This window comes from Coregonus lavaretus, assembly GCF_964263955.1.
Source record: "Coregonus lavaretus genome assembly, chromosome: 5".
Classification (NCBI taxonomy): domain Eukaryota; kingdom Metazoa; phylum Chordata; class Actinopteri; order Salmoniformes; family Salmonidae; genus Coregonus; species Coregonus lavaretus.
In genome coordinates, this window is record NC_139992.1 from 48,793,531 (window position 1) to 48,806,394 (window position 12,864).

General features: G+C 43.9%; 1 protein-coding gene across 1 annotated transcript in view; it reads right to left on the minus strand.

The window, feature by feature from the left end:
* LOC311129301 (sodium- and chloride-dependent GABA transporter 1-like) overlaps window positions 1-12,864 on the minus strand; it is a gene marked incomplete at both ends in the record, with an annotated part of 108,872 nt that continues 96,008 nt past the window's right edge. The window contains 9 exons of the mRNA XM_084161582.1: window positions 1-96; window positions 959-1,126; window positions 1,939-2,039; window positions 5,028-5,130; window positions 5,326-5,457; window positions 5,803-5,915; window positions 6,828-6,952; window positions 11,329-11,432; window positions 12,832-12,862. Of these exons, the coding sequence (XP_084017708.1) occupies window positions 1-96; window positions 959-1,126; window positions 1,939-2,039; window positions 5,028-5,130; window positions 5,326-5,457; window positions 5,803-5,915; window positions 6,828-6,952; window positions 11,329-11,432; window positions 12,832-12,862 (973 nt within the window). The remainder of the gene's footprint in view (window positions 97-958; window positions 1,127-1,938; window positions 2,040-5,027; window positions 5,131-5,325; window positions 5,458-5,802; window positions 5,916-6,827; window positions 6,953-11,328; window positions 11,433-12,831; window positions 12,863-12,864) is intronic.

Sequence of the window (12,864 nt, forward strand, 5' to 3'; positions counted from 1 at the left end):
TTAGACGGCGGCTTCGCCCACACTTCCTGTGTGTGAATTCTGGTGTGTGACGGCAGCATGTTCCCAAGGTGCGCTGGTGGTCATCTTGTGCCAACGCTGTTCAGGACAGACAGGGAACCAGCAATGAGGGATACTTTCAACTACAGTTTAAAGGTGATTTCTCATAATACTTTCAACCAGACCTGGATTCAAATAGCCTTTGAAATCTTTAAAATATGTTGAGGGTTTGTTTGAGCCCACCTGGAATTCCAGTTGGGTAGTGTTTGCCCATCTTTTGGGACTATTCTATTGGTTTATTGTGCCAGGCAATCTCAATCATGCACAAATGCCATTTGAACGCAGGTCTGCTTTTGACTACAGCATAAAGGTGATCTTTTCCATTATAATGGGGCTGTTGTTTGATAAATGACGTTTCATAGCTAAGGCAATTTATTTATTCTTCTCATGTGTGAAAGAGGTGGGTTGAGGAGAAAAACGGAGAGAGAAGAGGTGTATACAGAGATGAAAGTCGTGTTTGAGAGCATCAATTCTACTCAGTAGCTGATCACTGACTAAGCAGACTGACTGATCTACAAATCATAATGAAACGTTATTAAGGATACAAGGTGATTTGTAGATCAGTCAGTCTACTTAGTCAGTGATCAGAGACTGAGATTGAGTGAGTGAGGGGAGAGAGAGAGAGGGGGGACAGAGAGAGAGAGTCATAGAGGGAGATAGAAAAAATTAAGAAAACGGAAGGAGAGAGCAACTGAGAGAGGTAGAGATGTCTAGCCAGTCCCCAATCTCTCTCTACCCCTTCCCCTTAGCCCCAACCCTCAATATTTGTAGATCTGTATAGTGGAAGCAATATGGTGCAAGCATCTACCTATCCAGACCCTACAGACATGCTATTATTGAGGGGTTAGGGCCAAAGGGGAAGGATATGGAGCAATGTGGGATCTGCTGGTTGACTGTGTACCTGTTTGATACTGCCCTTGGAGGTGCAGAACATGTAGATGACATAGCCCGGCACCAGAACCATGGATGACAGAGACATGACCCAGCCAATCCCCTGCCCCCATGCCGGGTACACGTACTTCCCCAAGGTCAGGGGGGTCATCTCAATGGCACTGAAGGTAAACACTCCCTGCACACACAGAAACATTTACCTCACATTAAAATAGGTGACGCTCCAGGCCAACTACATCGCAGATGTATACCAGATCTCCCAACCCCGGCCGACGAGATAGGACAAGCCGATCTGGCCGGCTGGCCAGGATGGCCAAGTCAGTCTGATAGGACAAGTCAACCAGATAGGACAAGTACAACGGCTGGCCAGATAAGACAAGCCGGCCAGATAGGACAATAAATGGCCACTCTAAATTGTGCAGTTTTGTCACACAACACAATGCCACAGATGTCTCAAGTTTTAAGGGAGCCTGCAATTGGCATGCTGGCTACAGGAATGTCCATCAGAGCTGTTGACAGATAATTGAATGGTAATTTCTTTACCAATGTCGTTTTAGAGAATTTGTCCAAACGGCCTCACAACCGCAGACCACGTGTATGGCGTCGTGTGGGCGAGCGGTTTGCTGATGTCAACGTTGTGAACAGAGTGCCCCATGGTGGCGGTGTGGTTATGGTATGGGCAGGCATAAGCTACGGGCAACGAACAAAATTGCATTTTGTCTATGGCAATTTGAATGCACAGAGATACCGATATCCTGAGGCCCATTGTCATGCAATTCATCAGCCGTCATCACTTCATGTTTCAGCATGATAATGCACAGCCCCATGTCGCAAGGATCTATTCACAATTCCTGGAAGCGGAAAAAAATAAATACATAATGCACTATATAGGAAATCGGATGCCATTTGGGACGCAACCAGTGTTTGATTTCCCTGGGGATTTAAACACATTGACAACCAATGAGAAGCCTGAATGGAAATGGCAGTTACCAGGCAGATTGCCGGAGTGAAGAACTTCCAGCAGAGCTTCCACCAGCCACAGGGCCGATAGCCGATCATCTCTTCAATGTCCCCATAGAACTTATCAGCTCCTAAGAGAGAGAGAGAGAGAGAGAGAGAGAGAGAGAGAGAGAGAGAGAGAGAGAGAGAGAGAGAGAGAGAGAGAGAGAGAGAGAGAGAGAGAGAGAGAGAGAGAGAGAGAGAGAGAGAGAGAGAGAGAGAGAGAGAGAGAGAGAGAGAGAGAGGGAGAGTGCATTGAACAAACTACACAAGGTGACGGTTTAAAGGTTATATGTCAAGACAGCCCAAAAGTTATCTGTAGGCTATATCCCAAGTGGGACTGTTGATGTGATTTCGAGTTAGCTCGGTAGTTAACCTGCATTGACTTTATAATGCCAGCTGTTGTTGATTGTCTCCGTGAAGTGAAAACTTGGATGAGCAATAACTTTTTTTAACTAAATTACAACAAAACTGAGATCATGCTCATGGGCCCCAACTCCCTCATCAAGAAACTGGGTCAATCCACAGGTTTAGTGGAAAATAATTAAGGAAAATATATTTGATAAAGACATTTTCCTTTATTATTTTCCACTAACCCTGTGGATTGACCCAGTTTCAACATATTCAAACTTCAACTGAGTCCTCACACACACCAGACCTTGGGGACCACATCACCCCCACCCTCATCAAACTCCACTGGCTCCTAGTTCAATACAGGATCATCTTTAAATTGCTCATGCTCACCTATAAAGGCACTCAATGGACTGGCGCCCACATACCTTACTGACCTCCTGCACCCTTACACTCCCACCTGGCTCCTCTGACACTGGCCTCATCACCATCTCTCACGCCAGGCTCCGCTCCATGGGAGACCCGGCTTTTAGCAGTGCAGCTCTCCAACTCTGGAACTCCCTCCCTCTCCATGTCAGAACCTCACAAACATATTCTAGTCCAAACTAAAGACACACCTCTTCACACAGGCTTACCCAGATTCTCTGTTGTCTTAGCTTTTATCCTCCGTCTAGTTCACTTTCCTGGTTAGTCTGTCATCATGTTTAGTGTTCTCCCTGGTCAGTCTGTCATCATGTTTAGTGTTCTCCCTGGTCAGTCTGTCATCATGTTTAGTGTTCTCCCTGGTCAGTCTGTCATCATGTTTAGTGTTCTCCCTGGTCAGTCTGTCATCATGTTTAGTGTTCTCCCTGGTCAGTCTGTCATCATGTTTAGTGTTCTCCATGGTTAGTCTGTCATCATGTTTAGTGTTCTCCATGGTTAGTCTGTCATCATGTTTAGTGTTCTCCCTGGTCAGTCTGTCATCATGTTTAGTGTTCTCCCTGGTCAGTCTGTCATCATGTTTAGTGTTCTCCATGGTCAGTCTGTCATCATGTTTAGTGTTCTCCCTGGTTAGTCTGTCATCATGTTTAGTGTACTCCCTGGTCAGTCTGTCATCATGTTTAGTGTTCTCCCTGGTCAGTCTGTCATCATGTTTAGTGTTCTCCATGGACAGTCTGTCATCATGTTTAGTGTTCTCCATGGTTAGTCTGTCATCATGTTTAGTGTTCTCCCTGGTCAGTCTGTCATCATGTTTAGTGTTCTCCCTGGTCAGTCTGCCATCATGTTTAGTGTTCTCCCTGGTCAGTCTGTCATCATGTTTAGTGTTCTCCATGGTTAGTCTGTCATCATGTTTAGTGTTCTCCCTGGTCAGTCTGTCATCATGTTTAGTGTTCTCCCTGGTCAGTCTGTTCTTATGTTTAGTGTTCTCCATGGTCTTTCCATCATCATGTTTAGTGTTCTCCATGTTTAGTCTGTCATCATGTTTAGTGTTCTCCCTGGTCAGTCTGTCATCATGTTTAGTGTTCTCCCTGGTCAGTCTGTCATCATGTTTAGTGTTCTCCATGGTTAGTCTGTTCTTATGTTTAGTGTTCTCCCTGGTCAGTCTGTCATCATGTTTAGTGTTCTCCCTGGTCAGTCTGTCATCATGTTTAGTGTTCTCCATGGTTAGTCTGTCATCATGTTTAGTGTTCTCCCTGGTCAGTCTGTTCTTATGTTTAGTGTTCTCCATGGACAGTCTGTCATCATGTTTAGTGTTCTCCCTGGTCAGTCTGTCATCATGTTTAGTGTTCTCCCTGGTCAGTCTGTCATCATGTTTAGTGTTCTCCATGGTCAGTCTGTCATCATGTTTAGTGTTCTCCCTGGTCAGTCTGTCATCATGTTTAGTGTTCTCCCTGGTCAGTCTGTCATCATGTTTAGTGTTCTCCATGGTTAATCTGTCATCATGTTTAGTGTTCTCCCTGGTCAGTCTGTCATCATGTTTAGTGTTCTCCATGGTCAGTCTGTCATCATGTTTAGTGTTCTCCATGGTTAGTCTGTCATCATGTTTAGTGTTCTCTATGGTTAGTCTGTCATCATGTTTAGTGTTCTCCCTGGTCAGTCTGTTCTTATGTTTAGTGTTCTCCATGGACAGTCTGTCATCATGTTTAGTGTTCTCCCTGGTCAGTCTGTCATCATGTTTAGTGTTCTCCCTGGTCAGTCTGTCATCATGTTTAGTGTTCTCCATGGTCAGTCTGTCATCATGTTTAGTGTTCTCCCTGGTCAGTCTGTCATCATGGTTAGTGTTCTCCCTGGTCAGTCTGTCATCATGTTTAGTGTTCTCCCTGGTCAGTCTGTCATCATGGTTAGTGTTCTCCCTGGTCAGTCTGTCATCATGTTTAGTGTTCTCCCTGGTCAGTCTGTCATCATGTTTAGTGTTCTCCCTAGTCAGTCTGTCATTATGTTTAGTGTTCTCCCTGGTCAGTCTGTCATCATGTTTAGTGTTCTCCCTAGTCAGTCTGTCATTATGTTTAGTGTACTTTTATACTTACTTATTTTAATATGTGATTTTATTACTTTCTATCCTGCTGATCTTCTTGTAAAGAGACTTTGGGGGTCGTGAAAAGCACTTAAAATAAAATGTATTGTTATTATTAACTGTAGCAGTACAAATGGATAGTGTTTAAATGGGATGTATGTATGTAGAAAATAAGAAAAGTGCAGAATATAGATCCTATATTCTCCTAATGGTATAGAAGCTGACAGTGTCCTACCATAGAACCAGGAAATGGAGACGGTTTCGAAGAAGACAAGGAAGAGGAGGCACATCCCGCTGGCAGAGTAGTAATCAAACAGCTTGAAGACGTACAGACCACCCTGGGGAAGCATCGCAGCCGTAGAGGCTTGTTAAAAGGCTAAACACACACACACACGGGCACGCCCTCATACACACACAAATATACACACAAAGACGCATAAACACATTCTCTCACACAAACGCTAACCAAACAGTACATCCACACACACAATCCACACACACATTCACACACACACACACACACACTGTGTTACCTGTGTGATGTTGGAGAAGCCGATGAGGAAGGACATTAGACAGACGCCAAGGATGAAGACCTTCTTCCTCTTCCTCAGCACCATGGGGAACTCATCCATCAGAGCTGTGATGAAGCCCTCCACAGTACAGAACTACAGGCAGAGCACACAGGTTAACACACACACACACACGTTGGTTCACTCAGGTCTTGCACCAGAGACCTCTAACAGGCGAGCTAGCTTCTGCAGGGTCACCTGGACACTCACTTTTTGTGCATTCCGTTGAAAATTGAAATAACTGTGGGAATTCTATGCAACATCTACTCGGTAGCAACAAGCCACTTGTCACATGTCCACCAGCCGTTCTGTTATTCTCTTTGTTCTACTGTAAGGAATTGCAATGTTGGCTTGTCTGTTGTCTGTCTGGTTCCCACCACTAACACCTCTCTTCCCTTGGTAGTTATCTGGGAGTCACGTGACTCTAGGTGGGATCCTCACCTGGCTGTCCAGCCCCAGCATCATCAGCATGGAGAAGAACAGGATGGCCCACAGGGAGGACATGGGCAGCTGAGTCACGGCCTGGGGATAAGCCAAGAACGCCAAGCCTGGGCCTAGAGTTAGACACCACCCCAAACACAGTGAGCTAAGTCTGGGTCTAGAGTTACACACCACCCCAAACACAGTGAGCTAAGTCTGGGCCTAGAGTTACACATAACAGTACATCAGTGAGCCTCAGCCCACAGTGCATACTCACACTCAAATGGACACAGTACTGCACACCATGATAATTATTGTACCATATGAAATCTCTTCTGTTGAATAAAAGCTTATATTTTGATGTTCCTGACAAAGTGATATAACTTCAGTCCTTTATTGTATCTTACATGCATCTAAGAAACCAATACTATACTTGGCTTCCTTTTTTAATTGATGAGTTGATTAGGAGCACTATGATCCCTTTTCTCATATGTCAGAAGAAGTGCTGCTGATTTTCATTCTTCCCCTCTAATCAGGGACTTATTCAGACCCTCAGGCAAAAGGTGATTGGAGTCTGTGGCCAATCAGTGGCATTAATCAATTAATTACTTTTACTGTATCAAGAAGAAGATACCCAGTGCTAGATTGACACTATAGGAAGGTGTCAAACTCATTCCACGGAGAGCCGAGTGTCTGCGGGCTTTTGCTCCTCCCTTGATTGATGAATTAAGGTCACTAATTTGTGAAGACCTCCCCTCACCTGGTTGTCTAGGTCTTAATTGAAAGGAAATACCAAAAACCCGCAGACACTCGGCCCTCTGTGGAATGAGTTTGACACCCCTGCTGTAGAGTCTGAACATCCTTTATATTTTATTATATTTTATTTTGACATTGTCCTTTCCAGCACTGTTCCAGCAACTATGTTGGATGAGTAATTAGACCAGGGTAGTACAGCTCGGTTTGACTCTATAGTGTTAATCAGGAACAGCTGACTCTGATGTGAATAACAGTGAATGCTGCAGTAGGGTGAGTTAACTGTACTGTACCTGAGGCAGCTAGCTCCTGGACAGGCTTCTTGGTGATGTACGACATGAAGCCCACAATGGAGAAGATGACGAAGCCCGCAAACATGCTAGTGAAGGAGTTTATACAGCACACGATGAGGGAGTCCCTGACAGGAGAGAAAAACACAACCCATGTTTGGTATTGGTAAGGAGACAGGACACCATAATGGAACACCACGGAAGACAATAACAAGAAAAGGATAGAACAAATGAAAGGGAGAGGAACGATGGAGTGGAACTCAGAAGTATAGAATCAAAGCAAATAGAATGGTTCCATCAGTGGCGGCTGGCCGATAGAGGGCGCTAGGGCCCCGCCCCCTTAAATAAAATTATTTAAAAAAATAAAATAAAAAATAAATAAAAATAATAATAATAATAATAAAAACATCAGTATGTCAATATGTGTGTGTTTGAAATATGGAATGCACACAGTAATATGTGTAAGATATGATAGAAAATCATATTCGCAACCTTTCCTCTGCCTGTCAAACGCCTCGTCAGCTCTGGGCGATACAGAAAGTGCCCCGAGGAGGCGGGTCTACGTAGCAGTTAAGCCAATTGCTAATTTAAGATATGAATGTATGACATAAAATGTAGCCAATCAGCGATCTTAAATCGAATCCAAGGAGGGCGATTATTTTATCGCCCCAAGCTCGCCCCTGATAAAATAAGGACCGGGCTCCAGTGGCGCCATTTTTACTAGACGACAATGGCGAGCGCAAACGTTACTCCTCCAAGACCCAACCCTAACTCGGTGAAATCTCTCCTCCAAGATCCGTTTGAGAGGAGAACTTTGTCAGAGAAAGTTCGGGTGAAAGAGCTGGGCCCAGATCAACCTGACCTCTCAATCAGACAGCAGGCTAGCGAGAAAGGGAAGCAGTATATGCGCGGCTTCTCCCGTAGCTGGTACACCAGGAAGGCTTGGCTAGCTGGGTGCACTGATGCTAATGCTTTATTTTGCTTTCCGTGCTTGCTTTTTAAAACGACGGGGTCAGATTCAGCATGGACAGGTACCGGAGTGAGGGATATGAAGCACCTGTCAGAGAAGGTAAAGAAACATGAGAACACCAGGGCACACATGGACAACTCTGTAAAGCTAGCTGTATTAGGAAGGGTGAACATTGCTACGCAGCTGGATGACGGCCACAGGATTGTGGTGAGGAAACACAATGAGGAGGTGGATAAAAACAGGCACATTCTATCCAAAATTATCGATTGTGTGAAGTTCTGTGGGGCTTTTGAGTTGGCCTTGCGTGGGCACGAGGAGACTGACTCCTCGGACAACCCCGGCATTTTCCGGGGCTTAGTGGATTTTGTTGCCTCCCTCGACAGTGTGCTGGAGGAGCACCTGAAGACAGCTACCGTTTTTAAGGGCACTTCAAAGACGATACAGAACGAGCTGTTGGACTGTATGCTGTCAGTGCTTAAGGATTACATCCTGGAGGAAGTAAAGAGTGCTGATTTTATCGCCATTCAAGCTGACGAGACGACTGACGTTTCCACCCACTGCCAGTTGGTGCTTGTGATACGCTACATCGATGCTAAAAGTAACGTCCAAGAGCGTTTTTTCGAGTTCATTTTGATCGAGAACGCAACCGCCGACACCATCGCTACAGCGCTGCTGGAGAGGCTCAGCACCATACTCTCACATGGACAAAAGGCCAAACTTATTGCCCAGGCTTACGACGGAGCAAGTGTGATGAGGGGAGCCACCGGCGGAGTGCAGCGTAAAATAGTGGATGTGTACGAAAATGCGCACTACGTCCACTGCTATGCACATCAGCTGAACCTCATCATGCAGCAGGCTACTTCACGCATCCCCAGGATCAGCACTTTCTTTTCCGACCTTGCAGGATTTTCTGCTTTCTTCTCCAGGTCTCCCAAGCGAACCACCGTGCTTGACGAAGTGGTTGCGCATAGACTCCCCAGAGCCTCTACAACACGGTGGAACTTCCACAGTCGCGCTGTAAACACTGTGTACGAGTACAGGGATGACCTCCTAACGTGTTTCCAGACCATCAGAGACTCTGGGAACATTGATGCCCCGACTGTCAGAGAGGCGGGGGGCTTTGTGAGGATGCTCGAAGACGAGGCTTTCTGTTTTTTCCTGGCACTGTTCCACAAGATCATGCCAAATGTGGACATGCTTTTCAGCCAGCTGCAGAAGAGGAACATCGACCCTGTCTTCATTAAAGCACTTGTCCAGAGGTTCACAGACAGCATGCTAACAATCAGGTAAATAACTATATTTACCATTGGCTGATAAAGATGTTGTTAGAAAGATGAATAGTTCACTTACAACAGTTTAAAAGCCTAAATGTGTCTGGTCATCAAAGTGAGTGATTATCATAGAGCCGTCACAATTATATTTGTTTTAGTATTTTAAAAGGAAAGAGAAGACACAATCAGACGTTGATAATAATGCAGGAAAGTACTACACAGTTTGTAATAATTATTCAGGTGTCCACCAGGTCAATTTCTAGAAGAGGCCTAGTTGTTATTGAAGATTAACTTTATTGCTAAGTGCACAGCAGAACAAAATTATGTTGCATCCCTCTCACAAATGTAATAGAAAAAGGCTTTAAAACGTAATAACATCAGTTAATTATGTACATCACAGGTTAAAAGCAGTTACTAGACATAGTTTGTGTGTATATACACACTATCTGTCTGTCTGTCTGTCTGTCTATATATATATATATATATATATATATATATATATATATATATATATATATATATAAAAGTCACTGGTTGTGTGTTGAGGGGGAATTACAGTGAGTTAAGAAGTCTGATTGCAAGTTATCAAATTAAACTTTATTTTTTGGACCCAGGGCCTCAATTCCCTCTTTGTGTGGGGACAGCGCATCTGACGAGCAGCAACAGCCCATCAAGCGACGGAGGATGCTGGGACCAGGAGAACAACAGAGGTTGGCTATAGAGGTAAGTTGTGATGTAATTTTCAGTGTTTCCCCCTAGAACTTTTTTCAGGCCTGGTAGTATGTAGCCAAAACCCTGAACAATCAGCACCTTGGTAATCATATACTTGAGTTGGACATAGGCATGTGTCAGTCAGGATCACTTGCATCAAAATAGCTTAATTGCAAATTAAAGCTGATGATGTATCTTTTACAGGTATGTGATACCATCCTGAGTCATGCCAAAGAGAGGTTCTCCTTCACCCAGCACCTCATCAGCGCAACACTGTTGCACGGAGAGTTGTTCCCACAACACAGTGTGAAGTTCCCCGATACAGCGCTTGAAACAACCGTGGAGGCGTACCCCATGTTGAACAAGGCCAAGCTCAAAACCGAACTGTCCCTCATCTATGAGAACAGTGAGTTCAAGGCTTGTAGTGGTGCAGTGCCCCTGTACCAGTTCTTCATGGAGAACAACCTTCAGAGGACTTTCACAGAGACTGCCAGCCTCCTCAAGATCCTCATCACCACACCCATGACAACTGCTGAGTCAGAAAGGTGCTTCTCTACACTGAAAAGGATCAAGACCTTCCTGAGAAACAGCATGACACAGGATCGCCTGAACGCTCTGGCCATGCTCTCCATGGAGAAGAAACTTGTCAGGGACATTCCTGACTTTAATCAAAGGGTCATTGAGAAGTTTGCCACTCAGAAGGACAGACGGGCAAAATTCCTGTACAAATAAGATGACAGACACACACACACAGAGCAGCTCTGGCCGCATGTTTCTTTGTATATAGTTGACCTTAGCATAAAAAATCCAGTTATATATGGTACTCTAGAAAGTCTTAATAGTGTCTTTGCTAATATTACTGTATATATGTTGTTTTGTATCAATTAATTGTTGCAGTTCTGGAGCACATTAACAATTAGTCACATTTAGTATGATCATAAAATACTGTATGCTATTCTTCCAGTCAGAGGTTTGAGTTCATCCACTTGATATCCATTTCTATATTATACATCCTTTTATACAGTGTAAGATTTCCTATAAACTTTATAATAATTTCATGTTATTGTCCACTTTCCACTCTGTTCTGACAGCATGCCTGTTGCGTTGCCTGTTTACTACCAATGGTGAAAAGTTCACTTTAAATGCAAATGAAAGGCTTGGGTTTGTGTAATATGTTTTTGTGTAAGAATGCCTCAACTTTTTAATATTGGCATTAAATAATTACTGAATGTTTCACTGAGCACTGCTGTCCTGCAGTTTGTGTTAAAATATATTGCGATGGTTACAGGAAAAAAAAAGTATGGCACAGCCCCACCGAGAATATTTTTCACCAGCCGCCACTGGGTTCCATCATCTAGGTTTTTAACATGTAACAGAAGTCGTTTGATGAGCCTTACCTGAAGATGTGCGTTAGCTCCCTGAGAAAATGCACAGGCTTTAGCTCAGAGGGCTAACAGTCTTGATGCACACATGACAGGAGACCCAGGTTTGAAACCAGTGGGTCACTAACAGGGGCATAAGGCATAAAGGAGAGGCTGTGGGGGTTTCTTACCTGTACACATCGTTGTTGAAGGAGTTGTAACTTCCCAAGGCGATGAGCGAACCCAGACCCAGTCCATAGGAGAAGAAGATCTGAGTGGCAGCGTCCAGCCACACCTGGGAGAGTAGTCAGACAAAAACACACACACACTCACAAAGACATACCGAAATACACACACACTCACAAAGACATACCGAAATACACACACACTCACAAAGACATACCGAAATACACACACACTCACAAAGACATACCGAAATACACACACACTCACAAAGACATACGGAAATACACACACACTCACAAAGACATACCGAAATACACACACACTCACAAAGACATACTGAAATACACACACACTCACAAAGACATACCGAAATACACACACACTCACAAAGACATACTGAAATACACACACACTCACAAAGACATACCGAAATACACACACACTCACAAAGACATACTGAAATACACACACACTCACAAAGACATACCGAAATACACACACACTCACAAAGACATACCGAAATACACACACACTCACAAAGACATACGGAAATACACACACACTCACAAAGACATACGGAAATACACACACACTCACAAAGACATACTGAAATACACACACACTCACAAAGACATACTGAAATACACACACACTCACAAAGACATACCGAAATACACACACACTCACAAAGACATACCGAAATACACACACACTCACAAAGACATACTGAAATACACACACACTCACAAAGACATACCGAAATACACACACACTCACAAAGACATACTGAAATACACACACACTCACAAAGACATACCGAAATACACACACACTCACAAAGACATACTGAAATACACACACACTCACAAAGACATACCGAAATACACACACACTCACAAAGACATACCGAAATACACACACACTCACAAAGACATACCGAAATACACACACTCACAAAGACATACCGAAATACACACACACTCACAAAGACATACCGAAATACACACACACTCACAAAGACATACCGAAATACACACACACTCACAAAGACATACCGAAATACACACACACTCACAAAGACATACCGAAATACACACACACTCACAAAGACATACCGAAATACACACACACTCACAAAGACATACCGAAATACACACACACTCACAAAGACATACCGAAATACACACACACTCACAAAGACATACCGAAATACACACACACTCACAAAGACATACCGAAATACACACACACTCACAAAGACATACCGAAATACACACACACTCACAAAGACATACTGAAATACACACACACTCACAAAGACATACCGAAATACACACAAACTCACAAAGACATACCGAAATACACACACACTCACAAAGACATACCGAAATACACAGGACAGTTTTCACATGTCAAGACATTAAACATTTCTTATTTTTCCTGTTGACATTTGAGTGTGCGCATAGACACATGGTCTGTGAGTGTGTGACCCTTAGGGGCTACCGTACCTCAGACTTGAGGAGTTTGTTGAAGTCGGGGGG